The 17,391-nt window shown below is 42.2% G+C and overlaps 1 protein-coding gene across 1 annotated transcript in view; it reads right to left on the bottom strand.

Annotated features, from left to right (window-relative positions):
• The window catches only part of LOC311243125 (cathepsin L-like), a 35,757-nt gene extending 19,410 nt beyond the window's left edge, over positions 1-16,347 (bottom strand). Inside the window, exons 1-7 of the mRNA XM_084332231.1 lie at positions 15,947-16,347; positions 15,043-15,153; positions 12,468-12,549; positions 12,038-12,105; positions 11,106-11,178; positions 2,747-2,860; positions 2,445-2,593 (exon numbers count right to left, since the gene is read on the bottom strand). Of these exons, the coding sequence (XP_084188357.1) occupies positions 2,445-2,593; positions 2,747-2,860; positions 11,106-11,178; positions 12,038-12,105; positions 12,468-12,549; positions 15,043-15,153; positions 15,947-16,195 (846 nt within the window). The 5' untranslated portion in view covers positions 16,196-16,347. The remainder of the gene's footprint in view (positions 1-2,444; positions 2,594-2,746; positions 2,861-11,105; positions 11,179-12,037; positions 12,106-12,467; positions 12,550-15,042; positions 15,154-15,946) is intronic.
• Positions 16,348-17,391: the final 1,044 nt, after the last annotated feature.

A 17,391-nucleotide genomic window follows, 5' to 3' on the forward strand; every position in this document is an offset into this window, starting at 1 on the left:
TGAATGAGGGATTCAGCAGCAGGGGGGGGAGAGGCAGTGACGGATTTTTGCAATGTTGCAGAGGTGAAAGTAAGATATTTTTACGATGGAGCGGACGTGGGGGTCAAATGAGAGGGTGGGGTCAAGGAGGACACCAAGGTTTCGGACTAGGGGGGAGGGGGTGATGGTGGAGTCGTTGATGGTGAGTGTGATGGGTCCGGATCTGGTGAGGGTGGTTTTGGTGCCAATAATGAGAAGTTCAGTCTTGTCACTGTTCAATTTGAGGAAGTTGTGAGTCATCCAAGTTTGGAGTTCGGTAATGCAGGATTCGATGTGACTGAGGGGTGGGCTGTGGGGGGATTGTGTACTGATGTAGATTTGGGTGTCATCAGCGTAGCAGTGGAAGTTGAGGTGGTATTTACGGATGATGTGACCAAGGGGGAGAATGTAGCAAATGAAGAGCAGGGGGCCAAGGACTGAGCCTTGGGGGACCCCCTGTGTGACTGGGGAGGGGGAGGAGGTGTGGCCGGAGAGGGAGATGAATTGGTGTCTGTCTGTGAGGTAGGAGGAGAACCAGCCAAGTGCTGTGCCCTCAACACCCAGTTGGTGCAGCCTTTGGAGGAGGATGGAGTGACACACTGTGTCAAAGGCTGCACTGAGATCGAGTAGGATCAGGATGTTGAGGGCACCGGAATCAGCGGAGATGAGGAGGTCGTTGATGACTTTAACCAGTGCAGTTTCGGTGCTGTGAGCGTCATTTCATTTGGGCTGTGGGGGGTGCTTAATGTAAAAGACTGACCTGAGGAAAAGGCTGCAGGGAGAAAGCACTGCAGTCTAGTCGATTTTGTGTTTTGAGCACAAAGTTCATCATAGATCTAGCCTCTTTATTTTGCTCTCAAAGTGCACCAGATTGATGCATTTAACTTTAAAATGTTAACAAAAAATAATAAAAATCAGGGGAAACACTGGCACATTTCCCATAATGTTGGCGTGTTCCTTTAACCCTTAGGGCCCGGCTACATTCATCCAAGAGTATCCTTTTGTTGGACACGAATGATGATGAGTCCATCCTGAATGGTTGAGCTCTGTCTCCTCATTATATAGAGTGTCTCTGGTATACATTCTGTGTGTTTTATCTCCGTGTTGCATTGAGTTAGCAGGGCCCTTATGCTCATACTTAGGCTGAGGTTACACCTTTCGTATCATCTTCGTATTGTTTTCTTATACGCATCGCCGCGTATCGCCGCGACGTCATGCGCCTCGAGTCACACTTTCGTTTTTTTTTCGTTTTTGTCAGCCAAGCACACTGATGTAGTACACTGCCAAAGCAGTAGGTGGCAGTAGGTGGCAAACATGAAGGCAATTTCAACCAATCAGAACGAATGTGCCAATACACTTCCTGGAAGCTCCAGCAAAATGTCAATAAGGCAGGCGCCTATGCCGCGCCACCATCTTGCTCAATGCAGCAATTCTTTTTTCAGCAAAGCCTAATAAAAGTGCAATAAACAAAACGGATACATTCACTGTGTGTTCTGCCTGTCATTTGTTGATGAAACAAAACTAACATCAACACAAGTGACCACCAAGAGCGGATAGTTTAGGCTAAAAAACGATCGGTAGCATTGTAGCATGTAGCTCACGCTACTTAGCCAGCATCAAAACTGATGATATCGCGAGCTATCAGTAGTTAGATAACATTAGAGACAACGCTGTGTGTATTAAACAAAGGTGAATAGATGACTGGGCCATTTTGTTTAATGCTTCTTAAGTTGAAAGAGGAACTCTGAGCTAACAGGGTCTGAATCCTGATAGCTCACGTTAGCCAGCTGCTCATGCCATCGGTAATGCTAGCAGAATGAATGGATGTAAACTTTATTTAACATATTGCATATGGGTACAATACAATACGGCTCAATACAAACAATTGTTAAGGGAATGCAGACTGTTGTAGCTTGGACTGGGGTCCTTATAACAATAACTTGACAACACATGGTAGTTGAAGCTATTTGGGACACGGAGCTCTGTCCCAAACACACACACACACACACTCTGCTGTCACCGGAAGGGCACGCAGATGGTATCTACTGCGCATGGGCGTTTTCGCACGGCTAGCGTGCTGACTACACGCTGTTTGTCGACTCGTTTTTTTGCGTATCTCCAAACGCAAACACAATTTTGCGTTTCAGCCGTATCCACAAAAAAACGCCAAAAAACGCGTTTCTGTGTAGATAGGACATGAAACGTCGTCAAAAACGTATAAAAAAACGCCAGGAATACACTAGTCTAACCATAGCCTTAGAATAGCATTAGTGGTTTTGATTGTTTTGTGTGTGTGTGTGCGTGTGCGTGTGTGTGTGTGTGTGCGTTGTCAACAAGCTCCCTTTGAAAATGAGACGGCTTTATCAACAGATCTATCAGCAGATCAATCAACATGCGTTTGCTCAGCTCTCTCTTAAGACCTCTACCTGGTTCTTAACAGGGCTGACTGCTCCATGCTCCCTCCAATCCCAGCTGGGGGGGGTGGGACCACTGACAGGAGCGGCCGGTTTCATTGGCCGATGTAGAGTCCACTGGCTCAGCATGGGGTTCAGGTATGTGGAGCGAAACTCCTCCTCTGTATAAGAAGAAGTGAGTTAGGAGAGAGAGAGAGAGAGAGAGATGAAGGGAGATCATATATATCAGGGTCATATACATTACAAAGCAAGTATTGTATTTACTCAAGTCATGTCAAGTAAGCTGAAAACACACACACACTAGCTAGGCCTACCAGTGAGGTCGCTGAACTTGGTGACCCCATACTCAGCTGATCCCTGGTCCATAGACTGAAGCTTCTCGGCTGTTTTCAGGTTCTGGTGGAAGATACGCAGGCGATGGTCCGCCTCTGCAGGGTCAAAGGTCAATATAACACATTGATGAAATCTATGGGTATATTGAAAGCTATTGGATTACTATACTCTGTGTCTCAAGATTGGCTTCCATTTCCACCATAATAGGTATCCAGCCCATGTGGCAGACCACGTATAATGTAATTGGTGTATTTATATAAAATATTTATGTTTGTTTTTAAAACACAGTTCTCCACCACTGAACCCAAAGAAAGTACCGGAGCACACTAACATTTCGACACAAGACTGAAGAAGAACTGTGTTTTAGTCAATTGTACAGGTGTTCCTGTAGCTCAATGGGTAGAGCATGGTACTAACACTTCCAGGGTTAAAGGTATACTATAGAGCATGGTACTAACACTGCCAGGGTTAAAGGTAGAGAGCATGGTACTAACACTGCCAGGGTTAAAGGTATATAGAGCATGGTACTAACACTGCCAGGGTTAAAGGTATAGAGCATGGTACACTCAAGTTCAAGTTTCTTTATTAGTTGTCATACAGAAATACAGAATACTTTTGCATGAAATGCTTCTTTCTGTTTTGCTCCCGAGTGTGCTAGATAAAATAAAAAGATAGTATAAAATAAGTATAATATAAGTATAAAATAGAAAGTCAAGTACGTAAACAAGTGTAAACAAACCAAAAATGTTCAATATACATATATACAGTATATGTACAGTATATACAATACATACAATGCAGAGTAGAGAAGGTAACTGAGTTACAGCAATATACAGTAGTGTAGAAATGGTGAGGTAGCTTAGCTTGTGGTGCCACCTTGTGGTGGTGAGGTGCAATGAGGTATGAGATTGATGTGCAAATGTCCTTACCAATAAATATAAAGTGTGTTAGTGTCTAAAGTGGGTAAAGTGGGTGCTACAGTGTGTTGTTTATTTAAAGTGAGTGTGTGCGTGTGGATGTGTGTGCTGTGGGTGTATTTCATGGTTTGTTATTGTTCATTGAGCATCCTGATGGCCTGGGGATAGAAGCTCGTTCTGAGTCTCTCTGTGCTTGCCATGAGACTCCGGTATCGCTTGCCTGATCGCAGCAGTTCAAAGAGGCAGTTGTTTGGGTGGCTGGGGTCTTTGATTATTCTCTTAGCCTTACCCATGCAGCACTTGTTGTAAATGTCTTGGGAGAGTGGGAAGCCCCCCTCCAATTGTGCGTCCGGCTGAACGGGCCACTCTCTGTAGTCTGCTATGGTCTTGTGCAGTGCTATTCCCAAACCAGAAGGTGATATTGCCAGTCAGGATGCTCTCTATTGTGCATGAGTAGAAGTTCTTGAGGATCTTCTGACTCACTTGGAACTTCGTTAGGCGCCTAAGGAAGTAGAGGCGTTGTCGTGCCTTCTTGATAACACTGTTAATGTGTGTGGTCCATGTCAAGTCCTTGGATATGTGGATTTGAGGTACTTAAAACTGTTCACTCTCTCAACCGGTGCCCTGTCGATGCTGAGGGGGCTGTAGTCCCTGACCCCCGACCTCCTAAAGTCCACAATCATCTCTTTTGTTTTGCTGACGTTCAGGGAGAGGCTGTTCTCTTGACACATCCCGCTAGAACCTTTACCTCTTTCAGGTAGGCACTCTCGTCGTTTGCAGATATCAGGCCCACCACGACTGTGTCTTCAGCAAATTTGATGATTGTGTTGTTGTTCCGCTGTGCCACACAGTCATGTGTGTACAGGGAGTAGAGGAGGGGACTCAGAACACAGCCCTGGGGGGCCCCTATGTTGAGAGTGATGGATGAGGAGGTGCAGTTGCCTGCTCTCACCACCTGGGGTCTGCCCGTCAGGAAGCGTCAATACTTTTACCAACGGATTTCCAGTTCCGCGTGCGCATTCTGCAATCTGATTGGCCACTGACGTTTCTGGTCGTGTGACATGTGCGGCCAATCGTGTGACGCCTGTTTCTTTCACCGGTTAAGCTTAGGCACTCTTTCGAAGTTGGTTAAGGTTAGAGTTTGTCTTAGAGCAGGGCGATAGAACACCAGCCCTGATTCCAAACTCTAACCTTAACCAACTTCGAAAGAGTCGCCTAAGCTTAACCAGTGATAAACTAGGCCAGGGGTCAGCTACCTTTATTGTCAAAAGAGCCACTTTTCCCCCGTCCCACAAAATAAAATGCTCAGGGAGCCGCACAACCTATTTACCCTTAAAATGAAGATAACACAGTGTATAAAATTTTATATATCCCCAAGCATACCCCACATTTAGCATAAAACACCTGACAATTGCATACCCAAAGTAATTTGTGATTTATTATACTTTATACTTATAGCACACAGTTTGTTGCATTAATGGGATTATAAAGCAACAAAAAGAAAAATGTTTTTTTATTGCTGTTTTTACCTGTTATAACAAAGGAAAACCTCAAACTCGTATGAAGAGGAGAAAAAAGACTGGCTGTGTAGACCTATTTTTAATAAAACACAGAAGGAGACAAAACACTGGTGTCTGTAGACCGACTTTGAAATAAAACCCTGAAATATTCAGGTATATTTGAGTCCTTCCCTTATTTGTGGAACATTTATCAAATAAAAAGTAGTCCACTTTGAAAAACAACTACCATGTGTAGACCTACTTTGAAATAAAACACAGAAAAGGAGAAAAAACACTGGCATCTGTAGACCTACTTTGAAATAAAACCCTGAACTATGCAGGTCTATTAGAGTCCTTCCCTTATTTGTGAAAAATCTATAAAATAAAAAGTAAATTTTTCGTTGTTCGCAAATTCCGCACCACATATCAGGCATACAGGTAAGCCTGCATCGTTAGTCGTGAAAGCAAATGAATCCCTCTATTTTCCTCAGATTTTCCTTTTTTTGGATTTATCCATGGTTAGCTTACTGGGGGGTCGGAAACTCAAGATTAGCCACTTGCAGGCGGCAGGGAGAGGCGCGGGGTGTGACATACTGTATATTTTAGTTGATGAAATATTTTTGTTGACTAAATATCTTAGTTGATGAAATATTTTTTCATTTCAGTGTCACAGTATGACATCGATCTCCAAAATAAGAAAAAAAAAAAAAGAAAAAAAAAGGTTTAGGCCATGGAGCCGCAGCTGATTGGCTAAAGAGCCACATGCCACCTCGGAGCCGCAAGTTGCCGACCCCTGAACTAGGCGTTAGGTAGTTTGCATGCCGTTCGAGGCGGAAATGGGCAAAGACACAGGCGTCACGCGATTGGGCGCACATGTCACATGACCAGAAACGTCAGTGGCCAATCAGATCGCACCAGAAACGTCAGTGGCCAATCAGATCGCAGAACACGGAACTGGAACTCCGTTGGTAAAAAAATAGACGCCGTCAGGAAGTCCAAGACCCACTGGCAGAGGTCATAGTTCAAGCCCAGGTCCCTGAGCTTGGCTATGAGTTTGGAGGGGACTATGGTATTGAATGCTGAGCTGTAGTCGATGAATAACATTCTCACAGTTCCCCTGCCTCTTGTCCAGGTGTGATGCTGCTGTGTGCAGCACATGGGCTATGGCGTCCTCCGTGGACCTGTTGGGGCGATATGCAAATTGCAGGGGGTCCAGGGTGTTGGGGAGGGAGGAACAGATGTAGCCCTTCACTAGCTTCTCAAAGCACGTCATGGCTATGGAGGTGAGAGCTACAGGGCGGTAGTCGTTGAGGCAAGCGGGCTTGGGTTTTTTGGGTACAGGGATAATGGTGGACTTCTTCAGACAGGTGGGGATGACAGCCTGTTCTAAGGACAGGTTAAATATGTCAGTGAATACCGGGGCCAGTTGGTCGGCACAGACTTTTAGGACGCGGCCGGGGATACCGTCCGGTCCTGCTGCCTTCCTGATATTCACTTTCTTAACACTTTGGTTGCCATTGGTTAACATGGTAAAACATGGTTGAATGCCACCACCCACTTCAATCATAGCGTTCTCATATTTGTGAACGCATAATCTCTGTCTTAAAGTATGGCTGTGTCTAATCTGCCCGTCGCTTATCAATGATTGTTTGCAGTCAACATTGTCGAAACAGATTTTTTTTTTTTTTTTTAATCTGTTAATTTCCGTTTTATAGCATTTTGAAAAGCCCTTGTTTTCTTGAACGTTTCAGGAAAATATAACTTTTCCGTGATAAACGGCATTTACTGGAATATTCTGGAATACACAAAAAACTGTCATTTTTCGGCCTATTTATGAATAGTTTTCAAATAAACGCTAGATGATCGATAGTATAGTGTACTTATGCACGCTAGAGAAGCGATCTGAAAAATATATTCTCTAATTTCCTGATCGCACACACACACACACACACATGGGGCAAACGCTGATATCTCTGTGAAAATAGATCCGATTACCCCAAGACTGGTCAAATGAATTGCGTTTATTGATTCAGCGTCGGGTACTGTAAATATGTATTCCACGCATTTTCCGGCTCGGCGATCACTTGGGTCTCTTCGGATGCCTCGCCGGAGAAGTAAAATGAGGAGGCTGGACCCCCCCCCCCCCCATCAGTCTAATCCAATGGGGTGCAGTACCGTCCGGAGACGATAGGGGGCGGTATTTTCCAAATGGAGCTCAGAGAGTCTGCAGTACTAGCGTGAGGCTCGATTGATGAAATATGAATTCAAATCGCTAATAAAAAAAAATACGACAAACAAACGCTATATAGCGTTGGTGGCACTACAGTCGGCATGAACTAACGACAAAACGCGTCTGTGACACTCAAAGTGTTAAAGGTCCTCCTCACCTCATGTTGTTATCCTGAACACTGAGTCTCCATCGGCAGTGCCCCCCCGCCCTCCATTGCAGTGGTTTGTAGGCTGGTGTTGTTATTCACAGCCTCAAACCTCGCATAGAAGGTATTGAGATCATTTGCCAATGAGATATCACTGTTCAGCTTGAGGGAGGTGCCTTTGTAATCTGTCATCGTTCTGAGGCCCTGCCGCGTCTACGCGAAGCACAACAAATTTGTGTTTCCGCGTTCGAGTTTTGCGCTCTGATTGGCCAGGTCATGTGACATGTGCGCCAATCGTGGGACGGCAAGTTCTGTGCCTATTTCCGGGTCTAACAGCCTGCAAACTACCTAACGCCTAGTTTATCACTGGTTAAGCTTAGGCGACTCTTTCGCAGTTGGTTAAGGTTAGAGTTTGGAATCAGGGCATGCGTTCTATCGCCATGCTCTAAGACAAACTCTAACCTTAACCAACTTCGAAAGAGCGCCTAAGCTTAACCATCCAAAAACGTGCGGTCCCACGATTGGCGCACATGTCACACGCGCGTGGCCAATCAGAGAAGCGGAAAACACGAATTTGTTGTGGAAAGTATTCAGGCGGCCCAGCCACATACCTCTAGAGTAAGCCTGTTGATATTGAAGTTCAATTGTATCCCTGTAGCGCCGTTTTGTCTCTATTACTGTCCTCCTTACGTTGTATCTCGCCAAGGCTTTTGGTTTTGGTACTCTAATTGTGGTAGAGGGGATTGTTTCTTCTACCAAAGTACAAACAAAGTCTAGCACTGTTTCCGTGTAGTCATTAATATTGTCTGTGTTGTCGCGGAACACACTCCATTTTGTACATTCAAGTGCAGATAACAAACTATCATTACACATGGGCAAAACAGAGTCCATTCTCTTCGGTTCAAATAACAAACTCAGCAAGACCGACGGCTTCTCAGTTACAGTGGGTGACAATATTGTCACAAGGAAAGATGAAATTACCTACCTGGGTTCCATCCTAGAGGCTAATCTCTCCTGTGACAAAATGGCATCCAATGTAATAAAAAAAGTCAACCAACGAACTCGATTCTTGTACCGGATCTCCTCTCTGGTAAACAAGAACACCCTGAAGACTCTGGCAGGAGCACTCATTCAGGGGTACTACGACTATGCTTGCACCTCATGGTACCAAAGCACCTCAAAGGCGCTAAAAACAAAATTACAAACATCTCAAAACAAACTGGTCAGACTACTGCTTGACCTTACTCCTAGAACCCACCTCACCCCTGCCCACTTTGACAACCTAGGATGGCTTAGAGTAGACGACAGAGTACAACAACTTGCAATAGGCCTGGTCTACAAGATACACTACACGACCAAGGTACCCATGTACATGTCAAAATACTTCCCAAAGGTCAGTGAATACCACGATCACAACACCAGAGGGAGCTCCACAAATCATGTTAAACCCAGATTCGGCTCAAATAAGGGACTAAACACGTTTCGCAATTATGCCACATCAATGTGGAACGCCCTACCCAAAGCTGTAAAGGAATGTGGATCACTACCCACTTTCAAAACCTCTCTCAAGGGACACCTACGGGAGACTGCAATTCAACACTGGCCCCTGTAAATATCCTAACCCAACCCCCTCCAATGTACAGTCATTTACCTAGTATGGTTTTGTCAATAGTTCAATGTACAATTGTGTTTGTTTGTACAGTGTCTCCTCCCCCCCCCCCCTCAATGTACAGTGTTACTTGTTTATACAGTGTGCCCCCCGCCCCCCCCCCCCCCCCCCCCCCCAACCACCTCCAATGTAAATTACCCAGTATGGTTGTCAATATCCCAATGTACCCAACCCCCCCCACCCAACCTCCTCCAATGTACAGTTTCTACGTCAAATGTATATACTCCCTTTTCTTGACTCCTTCTGTATCACAAACAGTACTGTATTTGCAAATCTGGTATGTCATAAATGTATAGATGTAGCAGTACTGACTATCTGTATGTCATGTATGTCATATATGTCTATATGAATTGAAAATGGGGGACCCTGATGGAAACAAGACAAACGTCTTTCTCAGGTCTGCATCCCCTTAACAATTGTATGTATTGAGCCGTACTGTATTGTACCCATTCTGCAATCTGTTAAATAAAGTTTTCATTCATTCATTCATTCAGAGTGGAGCGTCTCTTCTGACTCCACAGTCCAGCGATTAACCTCTCGCGTTACTACAGGGGCGCGCTTGAGACTTTGTCTGTACTCCGGTAAAAGAAAGATGGCGTCATGATCTGATTTGCCGAATGCACTAGCAGCTTGAGACTTGTACCTGTTCTTAAATTGCGAGTACCGGTAGCAATGGTCTAGGATATTCCCGCCTCTGGTGGAACAAGTCACATGCTGATAGAAATTTAGCAACACTTTCCTCAGATTAGCGCTATTAAAATCACCCGCAACCACAATAGCAGCGTCAACGTTAGCTGTTTGGAGTTTGTTTACCTCGTCGTGAAGAACTGAAAGTGCCGCTCCCGTGTTTGCGTGGGGGGGAATATACACTCCAATCAAAATGGCCACGTTAATTCTCTCGGGAGAAAGAATGGTCTGCACTTTATGGCTATGTACTCCAGGTTTGGGGAGCAGTGGTTCGAAAGCTCCTTCACGTTGCCTGGATCACATCAGTTGTTGTTAATCATGAACACTGCCAGGGTTAAAGGTAGAACATGGTACTAACACTGCCAGGTTTAAAGGGAGAACATGGTACCAACACTGCAAGGGTTAGGGGTTTCATTCCAACTGGAGAACTAATCCAACCTCCTATCCATTTTCTCAGCTAGACATCCTTCTTATCCTTATCTCATACTGACTTATTGGTTATGTCTTATCTGCCATTTACTAACAAATGAATCCTTCTTTCTGTGCCTGTTCGTTTGTCTCTTGATTAGCTATGTTTTACTAAGGTAATTTAAGTAACATTTAACAGCATACAATACATTAATAACGTGTGTATAACTGTTACATATCAGCTCTTGTACTGAAAGTAAAAAAAAATGCAATGGTGGATTTGTCCTTTGAATTTAGCATTCATAGGACATGTTATTTGCCTTTATTTACCCAGTATAGATTCGCTGAGCACAGATGCTCTTTTTCAGCAACACCCTGGTTAACATTCAAACATTTACATATATTCACACCAGGGAGCTGCCCAGTATAACCACAACATATAACCTTCCAACATGGCTGCCACTTTCAAAAGAAAATGTCTCATTTCTGTGCAGTGGTAGAATAGGTAAAACACAGATGATAATACTGTTCCACTGTGAGTTTTATTTTCATAATTTCATAATCAAAATACGTGAACAAATTATAACGTTTTTGTTGATACATTTCTCATATCAACACATAGCAACTGTTGCTTTGCACATAGCAACCATTGTTTCTTCCTACATGAAGGACGAATGGATGTTCTAAACGTTCTGTTAAAGGTCTCCGTTCTGTTAAAGGTCTCCGTTGAAAGTAAGTAGATCCCAACCTTGATAAATATGATATCGTATGTCTCAATAACTCACCCTCCTGACTGCTGTAGAGCTTGTTGTATTTCACCATGAACTCTTTGAACTGGCCCAGCAGCACCACAGACTCCTGCAGATCACATCACACAGACTCACCATCAAAAACACAAATCTTATCAAGTTCATGTTGGGAGTTTATTATTACGGCAGCTTTTACACAGCAACAAAAAGAAAAAAAAGCTTTACAATGCACGTAAATAAAAGAACACAAAAAGGAAGTAAAATATGTGACTTCACTGTGTCCGCCAGTGGTCATGTTACTATACTGTTATTATGCTGAGAAAAAAACCTCTGAATTTACCTAAGATAATTGCGTGCATTAGAATGTGTTTTTATCAGCACAAATTATTAAAGATCATTTGTTTTGATAAAACATTTGAATATTGTTGCACTGTTGAACTGATGTGCAGTCTTTTTCATCAAGTACATCCAAATCTGTTTTTTTTTCAGTGCAAATATAATATATATCAGTCATACTTCATCTTCGATTGTCAGATACAATGGAAATAAAACAACATAACAGTGTAGTTTATTAGCAGTGTTGCTGTCAAACTAATATGATAAATATATTCATAGTTTGTACTGAACTTGGTAGATCTGCCTTTAGCTTCTCTGCTCCTGAATCATGGAATTCCCTGCAGGGAACATTGAAATGAGGTGCACTAGTGTCCATGGGTCGATTTAGAGCACTGGTGGTGACCAAGCAGGTCACCACAATCTGTAATTGTTTTTCAATTGTGTTAGAGTGTGTAATGTTTTGAATTAATCTATACAAATAATCTATCTCTCTTTCTTGTACTTTGCATATTAATTGATGATTGTTGATGACATTTATGATGACTATGTAACATGTAAATGAAGGTTGCCCCTCAGTGTACATTCAAAATAAAGATTGAATGAATGAACAAATTAATTAATCTCAGTATTACCTCCTGTGGTTGGCTGGTGGAGCGAGGCAGGTCACCGACACTGTTGGTCTCTTTGGACTGAGGCTCAACTGATAATAGAAGCAATGAAAAAGACAAAGTAACTGCGAATTAACATAACAGCTACTGTACAGATCTGAATTCATCATGAGTGTCAGAGCAAATAAACAATACTAATGTAGCAGGTATTTTAGAATTTGCCTAACCCTGTCAGACATGATTGAACTGACAAATGTAAACATAGGTTAACCAACTCGTTACATACTGTATCGTTGTGGCAAGACTAAACACAGCAGTACAAACCCACTAAAACCCTTCCTTGTTGGGGGTCTTAGTGTTTATGTGATGAGTCATAACCACGCCACACAGCACCATACCACCACCAGACCGCACCACACGGCACTATACCACACCAAACCGCCCACTGACTGACCTGCTGGCTGGCATTTCTGTTTCAGCAGAGTAGAGGTCCCCTGCCATGGAATATCCCAGACCTCGAACACACAAACCTCTGTCTGGTACACAGACACACAAACACGCACACACACATCACCATGTTATGTTATTATTAATGTTATTTATTACTATTATATAGGTGTCCATAAGAATGTTGGAAACATTGTGAAGATAATAACACACAGGATAACGTGTCTATAAAACGAATATCAAACATCATCATCCTGGATCTGCAGCCAAAAGTAATGAGTCACTCCAAATTACTATCCTGATAGTGATCACAATCCTTTTAATTGCTGTAATGACTTTACCTGATCCTGTTTATTGCTTTTTCAAAAAACGACAGTGATTTCCTAAATGTCTTTATCAGGCTAATATGGTCAGTAATATTCCATCATGAGTTGCCATCACTTTGCCATCACTTTGTCAGAAATGGAGTAGGGATGTGTAATTTATCTTATTGCTTATTTTTATTATTATTTATTCATTGCCCTGTGGTGCCGTCCACAAGAAGACAATTTCTCCCCTGAGACAATAAAGGTATTATCTTAACTGATCAAGAGCTTGAAAACTCCACTTTCAATTGTAATTTGATTTGGCTTTTTCAGACCCTCAAACTTAATAGGCTTTGCTGAACCATAAAAACATACACGTTGCTGAAAATAAATAAAAATAAACTTGACCCCCCCTCACTACTTTTAAGGACTAGGACTCTATCACAGAGTTGTACACACACCTGCAATTGTCACCCAGCCTTTTATCTGACTATGTAAATAGTCTGTTCTGCTTCATGTCTTACATACCTTGCAAAACAGAAAAAAGCATTTCATATAAAAGTATTCTGTATTCTTGTATGACAACTAATAAAGAAACTTGAACTTGTTATTTGGTTGTTTGTTTGGTGTTTTAATTATTTCCCTTACCTCTAGTCTGCAATGTATGTATCGTTTTTGTCCAATAGTCTTATCTGGATTGTTCTTTTTGTTTTTTTGGTCTACAGTATTTCGTTTTTGCTTTTGGTCTGTATACCCTTCTTCGAGAGATCCCTGTGTCCTCTCGCCAGGCCATCATTGTAAATAAGAATTTGTTCTTAATTGACCTGCCTGGTTAAATAAAGGTAAAAGAAAATAATAATAATAATAATAATAATAATAATAATAATAATAATAATAATAATAATAATAATAATAATAATAATAATAATAATAAAAAATAATAATAATAATAATAATAATAATAATAATAATAATAATAATAATAATAATAATAATAATAATAATAATAATAATAATAATAATAATAATAATAATAATAATAATAATAATAATAATAAAATTAAAAAATATATATATATATTTCACAATTACAAATTACCTGAGTAGAATGTATTAAATCCAAACAATGGCCTTAAACCCTATGCCTTATGATACCTAATAAATACAAACTGTTGAAGAAAAGTCCGAAAAAATACAGAATAATTGTCAATTATTAAATAAATGTCAACTTGGAGTTCCTAACCCAAAGTTCAAGCCTCAGCATCATTTGACATCATGTCAACATGGCCACTCACATCGTACAAACGTTTGTGAGTTGTAGTTCATTTCAATAAAGCGCTTAGCGTGAACACCCATGTTTTTCAGACTTTGTAGACGTAGGTCGGAGATGGCATGTTACCGACTTCCAACTTCCCACCTATGAACCATGAACGAATGCAGCATCATATCTCAATTTAGACTGAAACTCTTCTTCTTCCTTGTCCAGTCTGCTGACATCAGCTCCAGACTAACACAATGTTCACCAGTTTAGACCTCAGGGGCATGTTTTGGAGGGGGCAAGTTCCCTTAATATCATGAGAACATGGGAGTAAAAAGAGAAATGTGTGTGTGTGTGTGTGTGTGTGTGTGTGTGTGTGTGTGTGTGTGTGTGTGTGTGTGTGTGTGTGTGTGTGTGTGTGTGTGGCAATCCAAGTCATGAGAAGGCCTTCGTCACAAGATCAAGGTCACATTATATTGCCAAGACTAAAGCTGAACAAATGCATGCTTAACTTAGATTGACACACACACACTAGCCAGTTTGTTAACTTTCTGTTGTGAAATGGTTAGCTTTTATCACAAAATACTGAACTCTCTCTCTCTTGGCCTGTTAGGACTGTCTGACTCTTACTAAACACTGCACGGACTCTGGTGCAGTGTGCTGCTATGTTATGGACCATGTAGGCTACTATCATCACTATTATTATTGACCGATTGAATCCTGCCATTCCACTACTATTATCATAATTACCAGTGTTGCATTGCTATCAAAGCTGGTTGTGCGGGCGCGTGCTTTTGCTCACAGAGCCGGTTGCACGACCCCGTCCCATGAGCAACGCACCTCTGATCATTACTATGTGCTATTACTATGTCTATGTTCATTACTATTACTATTATTACCTCTTCTGCCTGTACCTCCCCTCTCCCCTCCCCATATGCTACTATGACACCTGAACTTCTCCAAGGAACACTTGACACTTGCCTCGACTCACCGCCCACCACACACACACACCACCATACCTTCAGTTTGTGGAGCTCGGGGTAGAAGTCACAGGTACTCAAGAACGCAGACTTCTTACACTGAGTGTTGCTTAGCTCCACTGTGATGATGTATCGGATTCCTTTCACAAGCTGCAACACACACACACACAACACACACACATTGTCAATATATTGTGATGAGTATGAATGGATATTTTGGTGCATCACCATGAAAAATATTGGACCCCAGGAAGAATAGCTGCTGCTATGCAAAAGGGAATGGGGGAAAACAAACAAACACAGACACACACGGAGGTGATGATGACAATTGTTTTATCAAACAAAATATTCCCATTGCTGCCTTTACAGCACTTGAGAAAGAGACTCACACCGGAATGTTCAATGTAGGATTTTCAAGCACTTGTTCGGAGGGTCAGAGACTCCACTTTTCTCTGTTCGGACCCATTCAAATTGTGGCTATAAAACACCCTCGGCACGGGTAAAGCTGGGAACGAGGTTACAGGCGACTAGGCGAGTAAAACCACGCACTCATGACTGTAGTTCTGCAACAGCCTATAAGGATGGACCTGTGTTCGGTCTGCTGGTCCGAACGCTTACTTTTGTCGCAGTGACAGTCTATTATGCACAAACAGATGGACGCACGGGTCGGGTGTCTGTGTCACTGTCACTCGCAGTTCACTGCTGTGCTGACGCAGGGAATCCAAATAAACTAGAGCCGCACTGTGGTTCTTTACAAAACACGCACGCACACAGGAATCTATAGCCAGACACTGGTTTGATTGGATTGGATTAGATTAGATTAGATTCCTGATGGACATGGTGTGTTATTCCGTGTTATGTGTTAATAAACCAACTCTGCGAAAATTTAGCATTGGTGGTGTTATTATTTATGCCTAAGTAGAATAGTGCACGTCTATTTTACCTGTTTGCTGGCAGAAATCATCTTGCTGACTCGGCGGACGTGCATGGCATTGGAGCCCATGTTGTAGCGCTCCTCGGCGAATTTGATAGCCTTCTTCAGTCCCGGGTCCGACTCCGTCAGCCGGATGGGGGAGCCGGGTGGCCCGATGAGAGGCCGGTCCAGGTCTTCACCCAGGCACCGCACCGAGACCACGAAGGCGGCCAGGGCCAGGCAGAGAATTGAAGGGCAACGGCGGAATCCGACGTCCATGTTGACTCTACCCTGTCTGTCAGTGTTTGCGCAGAAAATGACCGATGTCAGTTATAAACTGGGTTGTTTATTTTCCCCAGGTGACGAAAGTATATCAAACAACCGGACAGGTTACAGAATGGCGTTATAATGATTATGTTGCCAAAACAACAACACTGGGATAAAGTGGGAGGAGATAGAGTGGGTGGCTATTATGGGCGGGGTGTGTTCAAGAGCCACACAGTTAACATTAAGTTGCAAACTGTATTGTCAATGCAGATTTACCCTGTTCCGAGCAAGGACCATCGGCGTATTTAGACCACTATCAGTAGGGCACGTGCCCTACTGATGATCATCTGTGCCCCACTGATAAAAAATAAAATAAAAATTAACAAATGTTTTTTATTTTCCCTTTTTTAACATGATCAAATTATTATTATAATATTTTTTACTTCGATTTGAAAGATTATAGTGAAATATTTTGCACTGCATTTATCTTGTTGAAATCCTCCAACAGGCTCTTTTTTGTAAGTTGACTGGTTTGCACCCCAATAATACAGTGCAATAATAGAATAGTAGAATAGATAGTAAAATTATGCAATAGAATGGCCAGAGTAAAATAGTGCTACAGTACAATCAACAGCGGGGTAATGTATCATTTAATGTATCATTTAATTTTCTTTTGCGGGTCCAAAATTAATGGTATTGTCTACATGTTGTGTTCATGTATCCCCTCCCTATACTTCCCATTTCCCACGTGGAATGCACCCGATTGGTTAATTACATACAGTATATTGGCTGGATGTTATCTATACTATAGAACCTAGTTTGTACTGCACTTCAGAAATCTGCTTTTAGCTTATGTGCTCCTGACATGTGGAACATCATATATTACAATACAACACATGTTGGTATGCTTTGGTCAGTTTAAATCCTTAATCACCAACCATTCCACCATAATTTGCAGTTTTTTTTAACTGATTGTACAAACTCTATTATGTTTGCATTTTTTTGTATTTATCATGCATTTATTATGTGCTCTGTCGTTAAAAATGAGGGCTTGCGGGGCGCTCCGGTGGCACACAATACAATAAGATGCATGCTGCGTAATCGCAGCATCCTGGGTTCTAATCGGACGCGTATGTGTTGCATGTCCTCGCCATCTCTTCACCCAATTTCTCTCTCTGACTGTCCTATCCACAATAAAACACAAAATG

The sequence above is a fragment of the Notolepis coatsorum genome, assembly GCF_963971535.1.
Source record: "Notolepis coatsorum genome assembly, chromosome: 16".
In the NCBI taxonomy this organism is placed as follows: domain Eukaryota; kingdom Metazoa; phylum Chordata; class Actinopteri; order Aulopiformes; family Paralepididae; genus Notolepis; species Notolepis coatsorum.